Raw genomic sequence first — 21,410 nt, 5'->3', positions numbered from 1 at the left:
TGGAACGTGGCGCAACAAGAGCTCACTCGGCCATGGCGGACCGCAGCGACGAGATTCTAAAATTCGTCACTCGCAGTGGATGGTTTGCAACGGGGTCACTTCCAGGGGCTACACCGTAACTGGGGCGCAGCTATGTGTGCAAGGAAATGGAGCAGGAGGCATCGAGTTAAGCGAATTTGGAAACAGGGAGCTCATCGGCTCGCCCTGGTGCGGGGCACAGGACGGCGGCAACGGCTTTTTGTAGCGGCGCTCACGGGCGGCCAGCGAGCAGGGCGGGGCGGACAGCATGCAGGAGCGGCAGCGGCAACGCGCGAGCGCGGCAGCGGCAACGCGCGAGCGCGGCAGCAGTGCACCGCGAGGCAAGGTCAGCCTCAGCCACCGAGGCGCCGAAGCACGTGGCCACGCGTAAGCGGAGGTGCTGGGTAGCGTTCACGTGCGAGGGGGTCGAGCGCGATGTGGGCTAGGGTCGCCGCGGCCAGCCGTGGCCAGCGACGAGGCTGTCAGTGCCGACGGTGGCCATGACCAACTGGGCGAGCAGGCCTTGATCCCATGGGTACGTGGCTGACCACGTGGACAACCACGCCAGCTTCTAACCCTCCTCATATCTATTTTGGACTTAGATTATATCACTTAAGTACGTTAAGGAGCCAAACTGATTTTTACTTTGGAGCCAAACGAAACTCGTCCCTAGCGGCCGTGCAATTTTTTTTTATGGAATTTGTACTCGGACGTGGGTAACCGCCGCGCCACTCCGCCCGCACCCTTTTCCTCCCCACCCGGCCGGTCACCCCCTTCGCTTCCCCCGGAAATGGCGTGCCACCTCTTCCCCACTCCGCTCCCGTCCGTCCTCTCCTCTCCATTACACCAGTCCGCGATTCCGCACCATCTCCGCTCAGCCCCGCGCTTCCCCCCCAACCTTCCATCCACAACCACGACCAACCGGATCCCGCACGGAGCGCGCGCCGCGATTGCTCGCCGTCGTGGCGACCTCGCATTCTTCCGGAAGGAAGAAGGGTTTGATGCCATGACGGAGTGCTAGAGGCCGAGGAGGAGAAGCGAAGATGATGCTTGGCCTAGTGCAGCTGCTGGTGGGGTTCGTCGTCGCCTGGGAAGCCGTCGAGCTCGTCCTCCGCCACGGCCTCCTCCTCTCCGTCTTCAAGCTCGCCATCCTCGCCGCCCTTGCCGCTGCGGCCGGATGCGTCGCCGTCATGTACGTTTGCCCCCCTCTTCCTCCCTTTTTTTCCCCACGAAGCCTCACCGGACGAAATTGTCACCGTGCTATACGTTATGTTTCTCAATTCTCGGAATGAGATGGGGTGAGTGGCTCTCAAGGATCTGTGTGTTGCGAACTCCAATCACAGCTTATTCGCCAGGGCGGTAGCCTGGGTGCTCCAACGCGCGGCCAAGCTCTCCATCGGTTGCCGCTCCTACGGCTTCAATTACCTGAGGGACATCACCGTTTCATCACCGAAGGTACCTCTTCCCGTCTACCTGCTTTTGTGGCTTCTCATCCCTCCACGCCAATGGCAATGCCAATCCTGACATATGATCCATCCGCGTTTGCATTGCATTTCAGGGCGCTGTTGAGTCCATCTGCATTGGTGAAATTAGACTTGGCCTGCGGAAACCAATCACCCAGCTGGGATTTACAATACTAACCCATGGACCAATCCTGCAACTGCAAATCTCTGATTTGGATGTTGTCCTCAGGCAACCTGTGAAATCCGCTAACAAGAAGAAACCTTCCCCTCGCAAACCGACCTCGACCACAGCAGCCAAAGCAAAAGGAAAATCCAAAGGACAAGCAAAATGGAGGCTGATAACAAGCATGGCCAGTCTGTTGTCATTATCCATAGTGGAGCTGAGGCTTAAGGTACTGCCTACCATTCAGATACGTAAACTCCATCAATCATAGTTGTATTATTGTGAACACTAACAATTTTGTGAAGACATATCTCTCTCCCAGTAACCCAAACATTTTTCTCTGTCATTATTAGCAGATGCTGGAAATGAAGAGGCCCATAAGTTGTAATATAATAGACTACTAGCTGTATAGTCACATAATCTCAAAGGTTTAGTCGCTTGATAGACTTTTGTGCTAAGTTCTCGTGCTAGCAGATGTGTGCTCTGGTTCTGGTTCAGTCTTTGGTACATTCTATATGATTTTTTTTGAAAGAAAGGTACATTCTATATGATAGATCCATATCCGAATAGGTAAGCCATCATCATTTTTTTCTTTTGTTGTTAGGAGCTTTATAATGCAGGTGAAGCCATCTTTAGATTTGTTCGATAACAATTTATATGGATATGCTTATCTTTCTTGTTTTGTTTGTAATCTATGGCATTTTCTTAACAAGAGGTACATATGAGTCACAGTGGCTCTAACGTGTGTTCTCTGTTTTGCCTCTCTCTCTCTCTCTCATGTGCGTGCGTTGATAACTTTGCAATAACTTGTCTCTACATACTGCAGGCTCCAAAAGCTGCTCTTGGTATCAAGAACCTTAAGATTGATATATCTAAAACTGGAGGACTGGATCCAGTTCTTAATGTTCAAGTTAATATCATACCTTTATTTGTGCAAGCACTGGAGTCAGACAGCATTGAAAACAACACATCGGTGTTTAGTAAATTGGATTGGTGGGTTAGTGGACAATATTGTTCAGCCATGGACACTTCAGACTGTAGCTCTTTCCTGCTTGAGGATATATCACTCTCATGTGACCTTCATCAGAGGTAACACGTTAAGTCAATGCTTTGCTAACTTCATCAGATTTATAAATAATGAAATAATTAACAATAGGAACTATTCTTGACTATGTATTTTAGGGATAAAGCAATTAGAGTAAAAAATTTGGACTTGATGCTTGGTCCAATTGTTGTGAATTTGGAAGAGAAATTACTCGCAAAAAAGAAACCATCTGCCTCTACTGTTGCTGAGCAAAAGGATGAACCTTCTGTGGATAATAAATCAGCAGCCAGATCTGAAGGGGGCAAACTTGCATCACTAAATAAGAAGATCAGTATGTTTCCCGAAAAGGTTGTATGAACTCCCTAGAGTACAACTGATGTTTCTATATTTATCTATCCACAAGTATTTTGCTCTATTGCATGCATAGTTCATCTTTTATTTTTTTAGCTTGTTTATGCTTGCTTATACTTTTGACAATAGTCGTATTGGTTCATTTTCCCTATAAAATATGTGGACATATGCTTTTTTTATTTATATTGACTTGGAGGGAGGCTGCATTGGAGTGATATTGCTTAGCAAAGCTAAATCTATTCCGGATGTATATACAGTATGTACAGGATGCATAATTCTTTAAGTATAGAACCATCGAATAATCGTTCTTCACTGGTGCTGATATTGCTCATTAAATACAAGTTATCATTGTTGAGTGTGCAAATATTATAGGACTGAAGAAATATCAGAAACAAATAGTTAGAGGTGATGTTGAATATCATATAAAATGTAACTCAAACTGTTCTTTGCTAGCACATGTAACCCAGGTATTAGGGAGTTTGACTTTACCTAGGGTACAATTCAAAACTTTCAAGTTATCTCCTACTGTCTATATTTGCCATTTTAAATTGTTATACTGTGATTTTTTTTAAAAACAAGTTAACTGTTGGATTACTGTTCACTAAAATGTAGTTTTGTTTGGAAGGTTAGCTTCAATATGTCCAAACTTGATCTGAAGTTTTTGCCTAAAGATCATGGCCTCTCAATCAACAATGAAATTGGTAGCATATCTTTGAGATGTACAAGGTTACAACCACAACAAGACTTCGGAGAGGTCACAACACATCTTCGGTTGGAAACTGATATAACGGAGATTCATGTATGTTTTTATGTTATCTATAGGAAATATAAGTTTTTTTTTCAGTTTTGGTCATTTCAACACGATTATTTTCTATAGAAAAACCGGATCTAAAGTTTTTTCAACGACTGATTGTTTTTCCAGCTCCTAATGGATGGTGCCACCTCTGTATTTGAGGTTATAAAAGTTTCAACAGTTGTTTCAGCTAACATTCCGTCTCAGGTCAGTTTGATCTTATTTCTTTATTAATTCAAACTCTACTATTTTGGATCCTTTGATTTCCCTTGGAGAATTTTGAGGGGCCTCCATCTACCTTCTTTTATAATAATTCTTTGGAGAATACTTCCCTTACACACAGATAAGGCTTCCCTTTGAATACACAGATAAGATGTTCTTTTAGTTTTTTTGGTTTATAATTTCCTTTTGTAGCTAATGTGGTTTTGCATTTTTTTCCTCTCAGACAGCATTGCCAGTTCAAGCTGAAGTAGATATCAGGATTAGTGGATTCCAATGTAACCTCATTGTAAGCAGAATTAAGCCACTGATTAGAATAAACTCAGATAAAAAGAAGCCTCTTGTTCTTCATGACAATCCTCAGCAAAAGAAGGTACCCAAAGAAAAATTAGCATTGTCTTTGGCATGTACACTGTCAGCTCCGGAGTTGACTCTTGTGCTTCATAGTCTTGATGACGTACCACTTTACCATGTAAGTATAAGTACCTTATGGCTGCTGTGCTGTACTTTTCTGTTCTCAGTTGGTTTTGTTGCTTGCATTGCATTATTCACAAGGCTCAGATTAAGAAAATCCACTCATATATTAGATTCTAATAATTGCATGTTCTATCTATAACTCACCTTCATATTGCTAAAACAATCATGCCATTTAGCATCCATAAAACTATAGAGAGATTGATGGCATTGATGTGAAGGGAAAAGTGGCACTTATGGAGAGAGTGGTATGTAGGTGAGGAAGCACCTCCACCAGATTGATTAAAAACAATCCCCTTTCCCTATATTGAGTAAAATCAATCCCTTGCTGTAAACCACAAAGTTCCTTCCTCCTTGATAGCCCACATGACTTTTGTTCGCATTTGGAGCAGCAGCATTGAAACCACATTGTTGTTATGTTTCCATAGCTATCAAAAAACAATGATAACTAGCGGATTAAGTCCTTTCCTTTGCTGTTTGTCCACTTGCTTGACAGTAGGGATGCAAGCAGGCTTGTCTACGAACCCACAAAAATTAAGCCTGTTTGCGGGTTCCTGGACAAGCCCGCTTGCATCCCTACTTGACAGAGTGACTCCACCAGCTAGAAAAATTCACAGCATTAGTAGAAGACGAAATCCTCTCAAGCCTAGCCCGTTGGAGAACAATGGACACAAAACTTGCCAAGAGAAAACGCAAGAGATAAGAATGTGTTGCATGGTCTATCAGGCTTGATCACAAAGAGGGCAACGAGGAGGATCAGGGAGACCTATCTTTGCCAAACTATCGTCTGTCCAAATTGCTTAAGAACAGCCAGCCATATGAAAAACTTGCAACATAGTGGAGCTCAGGATTTCCATTTTTTTTTTCCATTATGCAAATCTGATGGTGACCACAAAGAAAGCCTTATAGGATGATTGCAAGAGTATACCCTGAGCCAGAGAACTTCGAAATGTGTCGATCCTTCACATTATATTGCAAAATCACATCCTCAACCAAATCCAAAACAATGTTTTCAAATTGTCTAGTCGACCCTAGTTGCCATGGCACTGATCAGCCGACTAATCGCGATTAGTTGTTGACCAGCTTGATTAGTCGATCATAGTCGGTCCTAGTCGGCAGTATGGTCATCCTGCCTAAATTCCCTGCTACATAGGATGTATAAACTATATAGTTGGTCTTGCTCTAGCAATCGGATCGATTCTTAGAATAGCCCAATTTCTTTGTGCTGCTATTTTTGTACCTTTCCTTTCTATGTTGTGTCGCAACCTAAGTGTTGTTGTGATCTGCAATTGTTTGGCTGCATACACTTATTGGTAAAGTGCAGAGGCTGAACACTGTTCCTTTATCTAAAAAAAAAGTTGGTCTTGGTCCTAGTCCAGAACTCCATAATCCATCCCAGACAACTAGAGTAGCTGCAGCAGTAGTATAGCAAGGCAGGATGGTAGTGGAGGAGGTGGAAGAGAACACTAGCATTAGAGGCAGCGAGAGTTTATCCGTTCTCCTGCTCGACAGCGAAAGCTCGTACAGGCAGTGGATGGAGGGGATGGATGACTGGCCACTGGGAGATGTATATATTGAAACCCTACTGAGCCAAAAATACTAAGTCCATGTGCCAAGTGCACAGCTGCCAAGCCCAACTTGCATTTCACCCCCTTCCAGACTAGTCATCCACAACCTAATTGGAGTATTGGACGATTAAATCGTGACTAATTGGACGAAGATTTCTAATCGGTCTAATCGGGCTGTAGTGCCTAATCGAGGTCAGGGGACTGATTAGTGTGACTAATCGTGAATTCGTGATTAGTCAGATGACTTGAAAACACTGATCCCAAACCAGTAGATATTCCTCAATGGCTATACTATCAAGGCTCCTTTAATGTCAGCCACCCACCGATGATTATCAAGCCCTTCTGCAACTATCCTTCGCTTGAACACCATCTTAGGAAATAAAGCAACAAGGTTAGGAGCCAATTTAGAGTGTTTGACCATGCAGCCTACTGTCTGGCCAAAATTTGGTGTCTATTCCATTCCCAACAAGGGTCATGGTAGCCATAGAAAACATAGCCCGAGAGGTCATGAGTGCCAATGCCACAACGATCAATTGGCAAGCAAAGATTTGTTCAAGCTACGAGGCAATTGCCACCATTTACTTGCTCTTGCCTGTTCCAATGAAAGCTCTCCTCCTTCTCTCAGATACAGCATTACTTGATAGCTAATTTCCTGCAGCTGCTAGGATGCCGGTTCTGGCAGCTGTGGCTACATCCTGCTGGTGAACCCCCTGATGGTCTAGGTTGACTGTTCATGAAAATGGCCATGAGACCGACTGTGTCCTCGTGACGTGGCCACGTGGGCTTGTGGCTAACTCTGTGTGTATACTGTTGTGCCCTTGTTACATTACTACTGCATTCAAATGTCATGATACTAAATTTGGAATTTATGATACGATGTTGGTAGATGATGAATTTGTTAAATCAGAAATTGCTGGTGACAACAATGGGTACATTTCCAACTCTTTTAGACTACCAGGATTGCCCTCCACTCTCCTTGATGAGATTTATGTAAGCTTGGTAGCATGGGAAGTTTGGTACCAAGGGATTTCTATCTATCATATTTAAATACCATAAAAAAAACTAGACCAGGGTGGACGGACATCCCATTTGATTTAGCTCTAAGAGGGGCCCACCAAAAACTGGCCAGGGCAGGAACCTTGGCAGTGCTGTTTAAATACATTAGTAGGGGCCTCCCTACTGTATTTCCTTGAAAACAAAAAGTAAGATGTTTAAATGGTTTGAGGCTTTTTTATGTGTTCAAATGACTAATGATATCACGAATTATGACATTGCAATCTTGTATTAATATACTAATCTCGCTCTGTCTGTACTGGATAATGCAGTGTCTTTTTCAATCAGCTAATGTTTCTGCAAGTAAGATGATAGACCAAGGAACTCAATTGCATGCCAAACTTGGTGACTTAAAATTTCTTGTTTCTGGTAAACACCAGCAGTCAATGAAAGAAAGTGCTTCGGGCACCTTACTGCACATTAGCCAGTCAACTCTTGATTTGGAACAAAAGGACCCAGGCAAAGATAATGATGAGGACCATGCTAAATCTTCTATCTCTGTTAATATATCTGGAATCAGAATGCACTTTTGTTTTTACTATCTTGAGTCACTTTGTGCAACTGCAATGTCATACAAAGTGTTCCTGAAAAGCATTTTGCCTCCTAAGAAGCGATCTGTCCAGGAGCATGCATCTCAAAAATCTACCAAGAAATCTAAAGGAGCACAGCTTCTCAAAATCAATGTTGCACAGTGCTCTATTGTGTATGATGGTGACATGAGGCTGGAAGATATGAGTATTGCTGATCCAAAGCGTGTAAATTTTGGTTCTCAGGGTGGTCGTGTTGTAATCATCAACGAAGCTAATGGTTCCCCAAGGATGGCTTATGTAAATTCTACCAGCCTTCCGGATCATAAGAATGTGCACTTCTCCACTTCTCTTGAGATCTATCAGTTTGGTGTATCTTTGAATAAGGCAAAGCACTCCATGCAGGTTGAACTTGAGAACTTTAGATTGACACATAAAGAGGATCAGCTTGATAATAAACCTGTAGAGGAAACCAAGCTTTTTGATGTGCGTAAAGCGAAGTTTGTCCAGCGTTCTGGTGGGTTAAATGATATTGCAGCCTGCTCTCTCATCAATGTGACTGACATTGCAGTAAGGTGGGAACCTGATCCCTATCTGGAATTGCTTGAAGTAGCTACACGACTTAAATCTGTTCTGCATAGAATGAAACTACAGTATGCTGTTACCGAGGTAAAAGATGAAACATTGAACGTGGATATTCTGTCCAAAAAAGAATCACCCACAGACCATGGTCAGCAAGAGAAGGCACAAAAGAAGCGAGAATCAGTAATTGCCATTGATTTGGAATCACTGAAAATTTCAGGTGAACTTGCTGATGGGGTTGAGGCAATGATTACTGTTGGCTACATATTTTCTGAGAATGCAAAGATAGGTGTTTTGGTTGAGGGAATATCAGTCAGCTTTTGTGGTGCGTGGATATTAAAAAGCAGTCGTATGCAGTTGTCTCGTATCCCGATTTCTGTTTCTGATAGCAATTCTGATAAGAAGTTACAATCTGCAGCTGCATGTGATTGGGTTATTCAATGCCGTGATGTTAATATTTGCTTGCCTTTTAGGTTGCAACTGAGAGCTATTGATGATGCTGTAGAAGACACATTGAGGGCCTTTAAACTTATTTCTGCAGCAAAAACATCTGTGTTGTTTCCTGAGAAGAAATCTAGCACCACCAGCAGCAAAAAGAGCAAACCAAAAATGGCATTTCGGTATGTGCGGGTCATTGTACGTGACCTGATAGCAGAAATTGAGGAAGAGCCCATGCAAGGATGGCTTGATGAGCATATAACTTTAATGAAGAATATATTTTATGAGTCCACAGTTAGGTTGAATCTACTTGATGAGCTTTCTTCAGGTAAAAATAAGGATCCCCCCAAGGCAAAACTGGATACTTCTTCTGAAAAGAACAGTGGTTGTCCTGATGTTGATGCAGATGTTCCTGACACACGCTCCATTGAAAAACTCAGGGAAGAGATCTATAGACAAGCATTTCAGTCATATTACCAAGCATGCCAGAAATTGCCAGTATCAGAAGGGTCAGGTGCTTGTTCAAGTGGCTTCCAGTCAGGATTCAAGATGAGTACTCGTAGAGCATCAGTTATGTCAGTATGTGCAAAAGATGTTGATGTGAGCTTATCAAAGATCGATGGCGGTGATGAAGGAATGATTAGTTTTATTAAATCTTTAGATCCAGTTTGTGCCAAAGATGATATCCCGTTTTCCAGATTGTATGGTAGCAATTTTAGTTTGAAAACTAGATCCTTATCTGTGTACTTGAGAGATTACACATTTCCACTCTTTTCTGGAACCAATGGCAAATGTGATGGACGTCTTGTGCTGGGTCAGCAGGTTAGCATTCCTTGCCGTTCACTGATGAAGTAGTGTTAGAATTGCTAACTATTTCTGTGAAATACCACTATAATGGTTAACTGACCTTGTAATGGTAGAAAAAATAATGGCTTCATCTAACTGCATTTCTTTGTAGTTTCTTCCTTACTTTGTTTGAGCATATCATTCAGTATTTCAACAAAATGATATTCTCCAGAACTTTTGTATAATTCTGTATGGTGATCAAGCATCATTTAAGTTGTACTGATTTTCCCCCCGGTGGCAGGCAACCTGTTTTCAGCCCCAAGTCCGACAGGATGTTTATGTTGGCAAATGGTGGAGAGTAAATCTGCTACGCTCTGCAACTGGTTATACCCCACCAATGAAAACATATGCTGACATACCACTGTATTTTAAAAAGGGGGAAGTATCATTTGGAGTTGGTTATGAGCCAGTTTTTGCTGATGTAAGCTATGCTTTTACTTGTGCACTCAGGAGGGCAAATTTAGCTAAGAGGTGGTTTTTTGAGCGACCTGAGCCCCCTAGAAGAGAGCGCAGCTTACCCTGGTGGGATGATATGAGGAACTATATTCATGGAAAATTTAAATTGTGTTTTAATGAGACAAAGTGGCATCTCCCTGCTTCGACAAGCCCTTATGAGAAGCTTGATGAAATGCTAATCAAAACTGACTTCATGGAAATACATTATGTGGATGGTTATGTCAGTCTGTCTTCGAAGTATCTAAGGGTGTACCTAACTAGCTTAGAGAGTCTAGCAAAGAAGTCCAGTTTAGAAATTCCACACCATCCAGCTATACCTTTCCTTGAAACCCCCTCCTTTTTCATGGATATTTCAATACAGTGGGGTTGTGATTCCGGTAATCCTATGGATCATTTTATATTTGCTCTTCCTGCAGAGGGAAAACCACGGGATAAAGTCTTTGATGCATTCCGCTCAACTTCTCTGTCACTGAAGTGGAGTTTTTCACTTAAGCCTTCTACTACTGAACCCATAGAACACCAACAGAAGAGTAATTCGTATACAACTGATTCTCCAACTGTGAACGTGGGGGTGCATAATTTGGTCTGGCTAATGAAGTGGTGGAACTTGCTTTTTCTTCCTCCCCATAAACTAAGACTGTTTTCGAGGTTTCCACGTTTTGGAGTTCCCAGATTTATACGATCTGGAAACCTCCCACTTGACAGAGTTATGACAGAACAGTGCATTCGTTTTGATGCCATGCAATTACAGATTAACAACATGCCTCTACAGGCAGATGATCCTGCAAAAGGTTTGACACTACACTTCACAAAGTTTAGGTACGAACTAGCTTTCAGCCGTGGGAAGCAGATATTCACCTTCGATTGCAAGCGTGAACCTCTTGATCTTGTCTACCAGGGCATAGATCTGCACTTGTTGAAGGTATTTATTAACAGAATTCCTGAATCATCAACTTCTAAGGATTCTAAGATAGAAAATAAGAGTCTGCTGACAAAAGATAAAGATAGTCTTGGTTGTGAAAAGGGCAAAAAGAAAACTAGTCCAACCGAGAAAAGCCGAGATGATGGATTGTTTCTGTATTCTGATTATTTCACAATACGAAAACAAACTCCCAAGGCTGATGCTGCTAGATTATCAGCATGGCAGGAAGATGGCAGAAAAAAAACTGAAATGCCATTGATCAAGTCTGAGTTTGATGGGGGGGATGAAAGTGATCATGATCAATCAGGTAGTGATGATGAGGGATTCAACGTGGTGGTTGCTGATAGTTGCCAGAGAGTTTTTGTCTATGGATTAAAGATTCTGTGGAATTTAGAAAACCGGGCTGCTGTCCTCTCTTGGGTTGGTGGTTTAACCCAGGCATTTCAGCCTCCAAAGCCATCTCCTTCTCGCCAATACACCCAAAGAAAGATTCTCGAGAAGAAACAGTTAATTAAAGAAGCTGAGATGTCCAAGGATGGGGCTCTCAGCTCTGTGTCCTCAACATCACAGCCTTCCGAACCTCAACAAATCAAGAGTTCAGAGTCACCACCTTCCAATGGATCTGGCAAGCCAGATCTGACATCAAGTAGTGAAAATGGTATGATCAATAACACAATCCTCTGTTTCCTAGTTCTTGACACAATTGTGTTCAATCGATGACTAAGATGTTATTTATTTATTATCAATTAGCACATTCTTGTCATATTTGGTTTTCAGCAATGCGTTAAACACAAAAAAATATTGAAATTACATTCAAATTTTTCACTCTTTTTTTTTTGCTGTGTGATGTAGCACTTAAGCCTTCAAATAATAGTGATTCAGAAGAGGAAGGTACCAGGCATTTCATGGTTAATGTTGTCCAACCTCAGTTCAATTTGCATTCAGAAGAAGCAAATGTGAGTAAATTGCCACTGCATTTCTTTGCTACGTTTGTTAAATGAAAAACTTCCGTGTGATTTTGTATTTCATAAGCCTGTCATTATCCCACTTCAAAGCCTTTCTGGCCTGCTGGGGACTGGAAACTAAAACCTGCTGGTTTGCTAAAGCAAATTGTGGTGCAACATTGAATTGAAAATGGTTCACTCAGTTTTTCACTGCTAAAAAAAACGGCTGCATATTTGGCTTAGAAATTTTAAGTTACGTATATTTGACCCCCAACACCCCCCCCCCCTCCCAAAAAAAGAAAGAAACCCAATACACACAAACACAGGGTGCTTCTTACATTCACGCTGCAGACATTTTTGTTGACGACCTCCACAGGAGCTAGGATTAACACTCCTGGACTACCAAGGTAATGGCTGCTGTGGTGTACCAGAGCACCACAAAGGCAGAGGTGTTTACCCTGCATATTACACAAAAGTACTACGAAATAACTAAATATTATCATTTGATTGAGCTTTTCTTTTATAAAGGAAGCATTTATTTTAAATGAATTCAATTCACATTTCTTGGATGGCTAATAATGGATTACAGAAATGTTAAGATGGCAAGTGGGCATTATGTAGCTAATGAATTTAGTTTCAAGGCCTATTTTTTCAATTATTTGTTGGCAACATGGTGTTGAAATTTATGAGTGTTCTTCATCCTCCATTAATTGCATTAAAATCTTAGGAGCGCTGCTCCAACTACTTATTAGATATCCGCACATATCAGGGTAGGTTTCTGCTAGCTGCTGGTAGTGGGCGGGTCATGGTTCGTTCATTTCATTCAATTGTGCAAGTTGGTCAAGAGATGTTTGAGAAAGCAACTGGTTCCAGTAATGGTGCTACTGGTGGGAATGGGCCAGAAATGACCTGGTCACGTGTGGAGGTCTCTGTCATGTTGGAGCATGTTCAAGCTCATGTTGCTCCCACAGATGTTGATCCAGGTGCTGGTATTCAGTGGTTGCCAAAAATACACCGGAGATCATCTGAAGTTAAGAGAACAGGTGCTTTACTTGAAAGGGTATTTATGCCATGCCAAATGTATTTCCGCTACACGAGGCATAAGGGAGGAACCCCTGAACTAAAGGTCTATTCTCTTGTCAATGATTTCATTTTGCTAAAGCCTTTTCCTGAGCATTATTTTGCAACTATTAGTGGAGGGAACTAGTTTATTCATCAACTGTTTCTGGTATGCAGGTTAAACCACTGAAAGAGCTGATATTTAACTCACCAGACATAACTGCTGGTATGACATCGCGCCAATTTCAAGTTATAATGGACGTATTGACTAACCTTCTCTTTGCAAGAACTCCCAAGTAAATCATCTATCTTCTTTCTTTATTTTTTTAAGGAGAACATCGCCTATCTTGTAGTCCTTCCATTTTAGCATTTCAGCAATTACATCTAGAGCCAGTTTTGTGGCTCCTGCTTGTTGGTCCTAAAGTTTAACAGATTCTCTTTTTTCCCTTCTTCCCAAAATGTTCATCCTGATTCCTGCCAATGTTTTCCCGATTGTAATGAAAATGAAAGATGTTATTCAGCCATTTTTTTCCTTTTAAAAAATGTTTTGTGGTAAAGCAACTTCTTTTAACCCGAAAAAAAACTTTGGGATGTGAGAACAATATAACTCCTTGTTACTAAGTAAAATATTAGTCTACTAATAAAATTGGGAAACAAAAATAGATGGAAGAAAGACAGTAAAAAAGTACACATTACCAAGGAACAAGGAAATATCATTAAAACTGCTCGCACGATGCAAGGAAGCAACAATTCTGCTATATATACAAGCGTACACTCGGTACCTGGAAGCTTTTGGACAAAGACATCTGCATGGTTCACGTTTTCCTGAAAAGATCAGCAGCCCATTTGATGGTGTTCCCATGAAGCATTATCTTCATAGCGCAGCCAGTTAATGTGCTGGCTGCTGATGGACGAACTGCTAAAGTATTCCTATTTACATCCTAGCAAATTTAAATGCTTCACACACAGTATAAGCTTGGTAGATTAGTTGAACTATGAAATCTACCTAATCTCACAGTTGTTATTCTTAGTTACATTTGTCTGAATATGGGTGTAGAACTGTAGATCACACTGAACTCAGGTATTAATTAGGCACGTTTCTTCCAGTGCAAAACATATATTGCAATAACTTTCCTTCAATAAGATGGAAACTGTAAGTTGTACATACCATTATCTTGTAAACATACAAAGTCGACATAAACAAGTGAGATGGTCACGTGCTTAGTCTGTGTTTATTTGTATCTATTAGCTATTAATGGAGATATTTGGTGGAAAACATTGGCTAGAGAAAGCGGCGCATAAGTTATTTGAACACTTTAAGTCACCTGCTAGCCATAGTTTGCAGTGTTTCAACATTTTAATAGTTTGCCGATACCTTTACTGTGCATCACAGTTTTGATCTTTTAGGGTTTTCTGCACTTGTGTTCCTGTGTGTATGTGTTGTGTCTTTGTGTGCCTGCACTCAATGAAGCATTTAACATTTGGTCCCAGTAACATGGGCACATAGCACCGACATACAATATTTGAAGGACGCAATTGTTCCACATGTTGTGCAGGCCCCAGTGCTAAGAAGCTTGTTGTGTCATGAGCCAGACCTTGGACAAACTTTAATAAATAAGTTCATGGACTACTGTATATCCAGTTTGCTTGTTGTCCTTTGCTTAGTGATTCAAGTTAACAAGCTAGTAGATATGTTTCCTGTCTGGCACAGATAAATGCTTTAGTATTAGATTATACTTCACTTAGTTCATGCACTAACTAAAGGTAGGCATTTTGAATTGGGCCTATGGCATTGGCAGGAAAGAGTTATTACTCCCACTGAATCTATACCTGTGACATCGATGTTTTTGTCCTTTCTTGTGGTATTTCATGATTTGTCACTTCCTTACCAAGCAGTACTGTAAAACAAGCTCTTTCTGTATCTAAAACCACGGTAACTGCACACTTTGCGATCAGGAGCAAGAGACTGTCACCTATCTCCTAATGAACTGCCCTTTTAGCACAGAAATCCGGTTCCGGTTGCTGCGTGCATTTGGCTTCCATGGTCGGATACCGCTGGATTCATCCTCGATGGTCGACTGGTGGCATATCCAACCTCAAAAACATCACCAAATCCCATCTTTGCTGCTTCGATTCAGTAGTGCTGCTGACATGTTGGAGAATTTGGAATGAACGGAACGCACGGGTCTTTCCGGGAATCTTGCATCAGCCGATACAGCTCGTGGACGAGATTAAAGCAGGGGCGAGGAGGCGGTCATTAGTAGGCTTCTTGTTACCAAATGAAACACGTTAGCTTAACCCACTATTTTGATGGTTGACCTCCTCTACCTTCCGGTTACCCTTTTTGTGTAACTGTTGGCGCCGGGCGGTTTCTATTGGCAACCATCCGGCTGGTCGCTGTAGTTTGTAGTGTGAGTTTCCTCTACCCTGTTACTGCTTGTCTGTACTCCTTGTTTGTTTGCTTTCTGTAGCACTTTGTAAGATTGGTCTAACTCCTCTTAATGAAACACGTGCAATCAAGTTCTTGAATAAAAGTCTGTATCTAAAAATATGTTTTAATCTATATTGATCAGATCATTCTTATCTTAATAATATTGCTTTGCACTAATCGGACTTGTCAATTTGTCAGAAAACCGAAGAGTAATCTAAGCTATCCCCTGGACAATGATGACGACGACATTGAAGAAGCATCCGATGCAGTTGTACCTGATGGAGTTGAGGAGGTAGAATTAGCTAAGATTGGTGTTGAAGTAAAAGAAAGAGCTCGGAAGCTACTGCTTGATGATATCCGAGCCTTATCTACCTGTGGTGAATCATCTCATGATCAGAGTCAGTCACCAAAGGCTGATGACGCTGCATGGATTGTTACTGGTTCAAGGTTAATGCTGGTATGTTCAGAAGTACCATGGTTATATCTATTTTGAGTTCATATTACTATAAAAAAATACTTTGTTTATATGATTGTATTCTTCAGTTATCTTATTTACTAGTTCATACCTTAATTAATACTTCCTCCATCCAAAAAAATATAAGCGTTTCTGGTTTTTTCATCAGTCAAATTATCCTAAGTTAATAATGTTTATGATATCAAATGAACATCATTGGATACGTTATGAAATATATTTTCATAATTTACTTGTTTGATATTGTAGAAGCTCATACTCCTTTCTATAAACTTGGCCAAACTTAGAATAGTTTGACTTAAGATGAAGCCAGAAACTCTTATATTTTGGGACGGAGGGAGTACTTGCTTTAGTCCACATTAGCATATAGTTACGATTATATCCTTATTATGTCTTGCTAACTTAACCACTGCCAGGTCAAACAACTGAAGAAACGACTCGTGAATGTCCGCAATGGTAGGAAAGAAGCATATTCTATGCTAAGAACTGCCATGCAGAAAGCTGCACAGTTGAGGTTGATGGAAAAGGAAAAGAACAAAAGCCCTTCATTTGCCATGAGAATTTCGGTGAGGATAAAAAAGATTGTGTGGAGCATGTTAGCAGATGGAAAATCCTTTTCTGAGGCCGAGATAAACGATATGGTAAACTTGATTTCTTTCCAGTCAAATGTATTCTTGATTGTCATTTCTGATAGCACATGGAAGTACTTGTTCAAATTGTGCTCAAGAATGATGATAGTTCCTGTTGAAAACTAACTTTTGATCCGAACATAGATTTTTGCACTGATTTTTGTTGATCTGTAGATTTTTGATTTTGACCGAGACTACAAAGATATTGGCATCGCCCAGTTGACAACCAAGCTGTTTGTCCTAAAAAATGGACTTGCTAATGCAAAATCAGATACTGTTGTATCACCCTGGAATCCACCTTCTGAATGGGGCAAGTAAGCATCTTTCCTCTTGATACTGTTGTGTACATGACTATTTAGATGCTCACATGTACCTTTGTGCAGTCTTTTCTATTTCTTTTCTTAGGACAATGTTTTCAGGGATGTCTATCATATAGTATGTATAGTATCACAATGATGTGCTAGGGCAAGCCTAAACATCTAGTATTTTATAAGTTATAACATCACAATGATGCTGAAGTTCATGGACTATAGGTTGCAATTCTATACATCCTCTTCATAATATTTTCCTAAAGGATTAACTTTGAAATGTTTGTAAACTGCTGTTTAATTAAACAGGAAAGAGCAGAGAACACAGTAACCATAAATCACTAAGGGCCTGTTTGGTAGATGGGATTGCCCTGGGAATTTTGGAAACTTTTGTAAGGATTTGGATCCATTTGCCCCTTTCCAAACAGGCCTTATGTGAGATCTCCTATGTTCTGTAATTTGATTTTTTTTGTCATTTTTTCTTTATATTTGTTATTACCCTTCATACGTTCATTGGACCTGTTTTAGTTTATTATATACTCCCTCCGGTCATAACTATGGGCAGAAAAAGTAGCCATGTCAATTTGATGTCCAAAACATCACCTAATTGTGACCTGCGGCTGTATCAGTTCTCTGCCCTCCAATCATGCTTCACGACTCATTTCAAATGCAGGAATGCAATGCTTCGTGTCAATGCCCGGCAGGGAGCTCCAACTGGTGGGAATTCAGTTATCGAGAGTTTCTTAGTAAGTTCAATTGAAATCGTTTCATTGAACTGATAGTATTTTAAGTTTAGAATCATATGTTTCCTATGATTGCTAGTTTTTTCACTACCATAGTTAGATAAAAGACATGCAGATCATGATGCACGAATAAGCGTTAGTATAGTGCAACTCTATACTGCCTTGTTTTTTTTTTGGCACGCGCACTTATATGGATGTCAATAAATAATAAAAGTGGTTCCTTTTTACTCTTGTAACTGCAGGTAGACATCTATCCACTAAAAATTTATTTGACTGAAGCAATGTACAGAATGATGTGGGGATATTTCTTCCCTGGAGATGAACAGCAACCACAAAAGCGACAGGTTAGATCGTTTGGTGTTCTTTGATGTTTCAAATGTTATTATGCTTTCATCTTTGTTCCTTATGTTACTTTTCACTGTATATAGGAGCTTTTCAAGGTCTCCACTACAGCAGGAACAAGACGAAAGAAAAACACTTTTGTTGCAGAGACAAACAGTCCCAATAACCAGTCATCAAAAGAAACTACATTTTCACAGAAGCCTGAACTTCGAAGGACATCTTCATTTGACAGGACATGGGAGGAAACAGTTGCTGAATCTGTAGCTAACGAACTTGTTTCACAAATGGAGGGTCAATCAAATACCCAATATGAACCTCAAGATGCTGCTAAGGATTCCAAGTTACTACGTCCTGTTCGCTCTACTCGTGAGGATAAGAAAATTGTAGAGCCCAATGAGGTGAAACAATCTAGACCTCAAAAAATGATGGACTTCCGCAATATAAAAATAAGCCAGGTTGGCATTTACTGTATGCAGATACCTTTTTTTTATATAATCTGGTACTTGTAATACATGACATGATAAAGCAATAGCCAGTTTCCTTAAACAATCCTTTTCATGTAATGTGCTCACTATTTGGTCTGATGACAACAATTCTTGGTATGCAAGGTTGAACTGCAGCTCACATATGAAGGATTGCCATTTGCTGTTAGTGATGTAAGGCTACTTATGGATACCTTCCATCGTGAGGATTTTACCGGAACATGGCCAAGACTGTTTTCACGAGTAAAGAAACATATTGTATGGGGTGTATTGAAGTCTGTTGCAGGCATGCAGGCAAGTAATTTTGATTTACTCACAAACTTTTGAAGTTGAAACAGCATTTCAAATTCCAAATGCTTAGCTGATAAAAAATAAAATAGCATATAATGCAAAGCTAGATGTAAATGTGTGTTTATAGTTCAATGTTATCTTGTTATTGCTATTTTTATGACTTCCAGAAGGAATCTAGATGCAAATATTCAACTTGTAAGAAACATTAACATTTCACTAATTTGACTTGAATGTTACTTATTTCTCTTTTACAGGGTAAAAAGTTTAAAGCTAAATCTAGCAGCCAAAAAGAACCATCTACAGCTTTAATCAGTGCCACTGATTTTAATTTAAGTGACAGTGATGGTGACGAAGCTGGCAGTTCTGATCAACTTCCAGCGTTTCTAAAAAAGCCTAGTGATGGAGCTGGTGATGGATTCGCAACCTCCGTTAAGGGCTTATTCAGTACACAGAAAAAGAAAGCGATGGCATTTGTTTTGAAGACAATGAAAGGAGACGCTGATCATGATTTCCATGGTGAACGGAGTGAGAATGAAATTGAGTTCTCCCCATTTGCTCGTCAATTGACTATAACAAAAACGAAGAAGCTTATACGGCGGCACACAAAGAAGTTAAACAAGTCTAAGGTTCACAAAGTTACAGGTGAGATATGAATTAGTATTGATTGGCTGATTCGATGTCCACATTATAGGCACAAACACATAGGACTTCCTGTGGGGACTCTGATTTCTAAAAATGAAAAGACTTCCTTGGTTGGGGGGCTAAGAATCTGTCGTTAGTCATTCTACTATGATGCATGCATAAATATCTGGGCATCTAGCTTTCATAGTAAACCCATCATTTGCTTTCATAGTAAACCTGTCATTTATTACATCTGTGCTACAAGCAAGCCCTTAAAGGCTAGGTTACTAACAGGCATTAGATCCAAAAGCTATGTTCGTACATTCTTTTACAATACATGGATAGATTCTTATAACACTCTAATAGACAACTTGGATTGGAGTATCTTTGGTACACTTTAGCTCGGATTCCACCATCCTATTTTTGCAAGTTGGAACGAGCTCGTTCTCATAGGAGTAACTCCCAGTTCTGACTTTGTCTGTTGATTTCTTGTTCAGCTACTGAGCTAGAAGTGGCAGAGCTCCCGCCGCGTGCTCCTGGGTACAACACGGACTCCTCCTCCGACTCGTCATCGGCGGAAACAAGCCCAAAAGATTAGCATGTGCCCTCTATGAAAGGTTGATTCAGAGGGATGCTTCGAAGTCGTACTGAGCCCTGGAGTGATGTCCAAGTTCCCTCTTTACAGCTTCCGGTTTTGATCGATCCATCGCTGATCTTCGAGATGATTTTGCAGTCATCCGAATAGATATGGGTAGTGTTTCAACATTCCCTCCCCATCAGATGTAGCTTTGAAATAAGCCTATTGTCTGAGCTGAAGTTTTTAGTTGTGACGTTGAATTCAGTGCTCTGCAGAGAACAACTATTATCATGACCTGAGGGTAGCGTGAATTCTTCGTTGTACTTTTCTTCAGTTGAGGGTAGTGTTTGAAACTTCATTCTCGGCTTTGTAGTACTCAGTCTACAGTATAGCATCCAGTGCGATAGCAAATGTCGCCTTTTTACTTGTACTAAATAAAATATTTAATACATACGAGGAACCTCATAGGTCTTGAAATCGAACTTTGTATTATCACTAGACGCAAGTTATTTTGACTCGAATAAGTACATATTGTAAGTTTAAGTCACATGTGAGACACAGAGGGTGTGATGGCAGTTTGAAAAGTAAAAAAAAAACAGGATGAAAGAATTCCTTCGCTCTTTTAAGATTGTGTTTGATCACAGAGTGGGATGACTTATTGTTTGGTTTGAGAACACGTGAAAGCTCTATTTGGTTTTGGTGAATTGATGAAATCTTATGTGCTAACTTAGTTTATCAAAATGATTATGAGATAGGTGATACATTCCAAGTGGTGAAGCAAATGAAGATCATGACTTGAAAGATGGTGATGCCAGGGTGATGATCAAAAGTGCTTGGACTTTGAAAAGGAGAAAGAGAAAAAACAAAAAGCTCAAGGCAAATATGAAATTGATAGGAGCTTTTTGGTTTAGTGATCGAAATACTTAGCGAGTGTCATCACATTTAGGATCGATAGCCATACTATTAAGAGGGGTGAAACTCGTATCGAAATACGGTTATCAAAGTGCCACTAGATGTTCTAACTCATTGTATATGCATTTAGGATCTCGTGGAGTGCTAACACCCTTAAAAACATTTGTGAAAATATGCTAACACACTTGCACAATGTGATACACTTGGTGGTTGACACATTTGAGCAAGGGTAAAAAAGATAGAGTTGAAAAGGAGTTGAATACGCTGGTCACGGGGAGACCGGACGCGTCCGGTACTGCCTCAGGCGGCAGTGTTCCTGACGTGACCGGACGTGTCTGATATCGATACCGGACGCGTCCGGTATTCTGGCCAGGCATGGGCAGAGTTGCCAAGGTGACCGGACTCTAGCTCAGTGGAGTGATCGGACGCTGACGAGTTACTGTTCAGCGTCAGGTCAAAGTAATATAGCCCGATGCCGGATTGCAGAAAGCGACCGGATAAAGTCTCAGGTTTTCAGTGTAATAATTGATCGAACACTGTGAGCGTTCGGTCCGGTGTGATCGGACGTGTCCGGTCGGCCCAGAGCGGCTCTAGAAGCTCTCTGGACTCGACCGGACACTGCGTCTCCTGCGTCCGGTCGTTTTCTAACAGCACGTCCGATCACGTAGTATTACTGTGCGC

At 41.0% G+C, this 21,410-nt stretch overlaps 1 protein-coding gene across 5 annotated transcripts; it reads left to right on the top strand.

The window, feature by feature from the left end:
- Window positions 1-780: 780 nt before the first annotated feature.
- Window positions 781-20,294, top strand: LOC136544895 (protein ABERRANT POLLEN TRANSMISSION 1). 5 transcript variants are annotated; one of them, XM_066536961.1, is made up of 23 exons: window positions 787-1,210; window positions 1,362-1,473; window positions 1,577-1,873; window positions 2,471-2,733; window positions 2,827-3,037; window positions 3,666-3,839; window positions 3,963-4,040; window positions 4,279-4,524; window positions 7,420-9,516; window positions 9,782-11,576; window positions 11,771-11,874; window positions 12,214-12,269; window positions 12,637-12,988; window positions 13,099-13,217; window positions 15,551-15,809; window positions 16,241-16,465; window positions 16,628-16,767; window positions 17,435-17,511; window positions 17,751-17,848; window positions 17,933-18,301; window positions 18,455-18,622; window positions 18,874-19,261; window positions 19,738-20,294. In XM_066536961.1, exons 1-23 carry the CDS (start codon window positions 1,062-1,064, stop codon window positions 19,836-19,838), a joined length of 7,878 nt encoding a protein of 2,625 aa, XP_066393058.1. In that variant the 5' UTR covers window positions 787-1,061; the 3' UTR covers window positions 19,839-20,294. The 5 variants fall into 5 exon arrangements, with proteins under 5 accessions (XP_066393079.1, XP_066393058.1, XP_066393053.1 ...); XM_066536956.1 differs by having other exon boundaries at window positions 788-1,210; window positions 17,435-17,507; window positions 17,747-17,848; XM_066536967.1 differs by lacking the exon at window positions 12,214-12,269 and having other exon boundaries at window positions 788-1,210; window positions 12,632-12,988; window positions 17,435-17,507; window positions 17,747-17,848.
- Window positions 20,295-21,410: the final 1,116 nt, after the last annotated feature.

Source organism: Miscanthus floridulus, chromosome 1 (genome assembly GCF_019320115.1).
Source record: "Miscanthus floridulus cultivar M001 chromosome 1, ASM1932011v1, whole genome shotgun sequence".
Classification (NCBI taxonomy): Eukaryota; Viridiplantae; Streptophyta; class Magnoliopsida; order Poales; family Poaceae; genus Miscanthus; species Miscanthus floridulus.
This window is presented reverse-complemented; position numbering and strand designations above follow the sequence as displayed.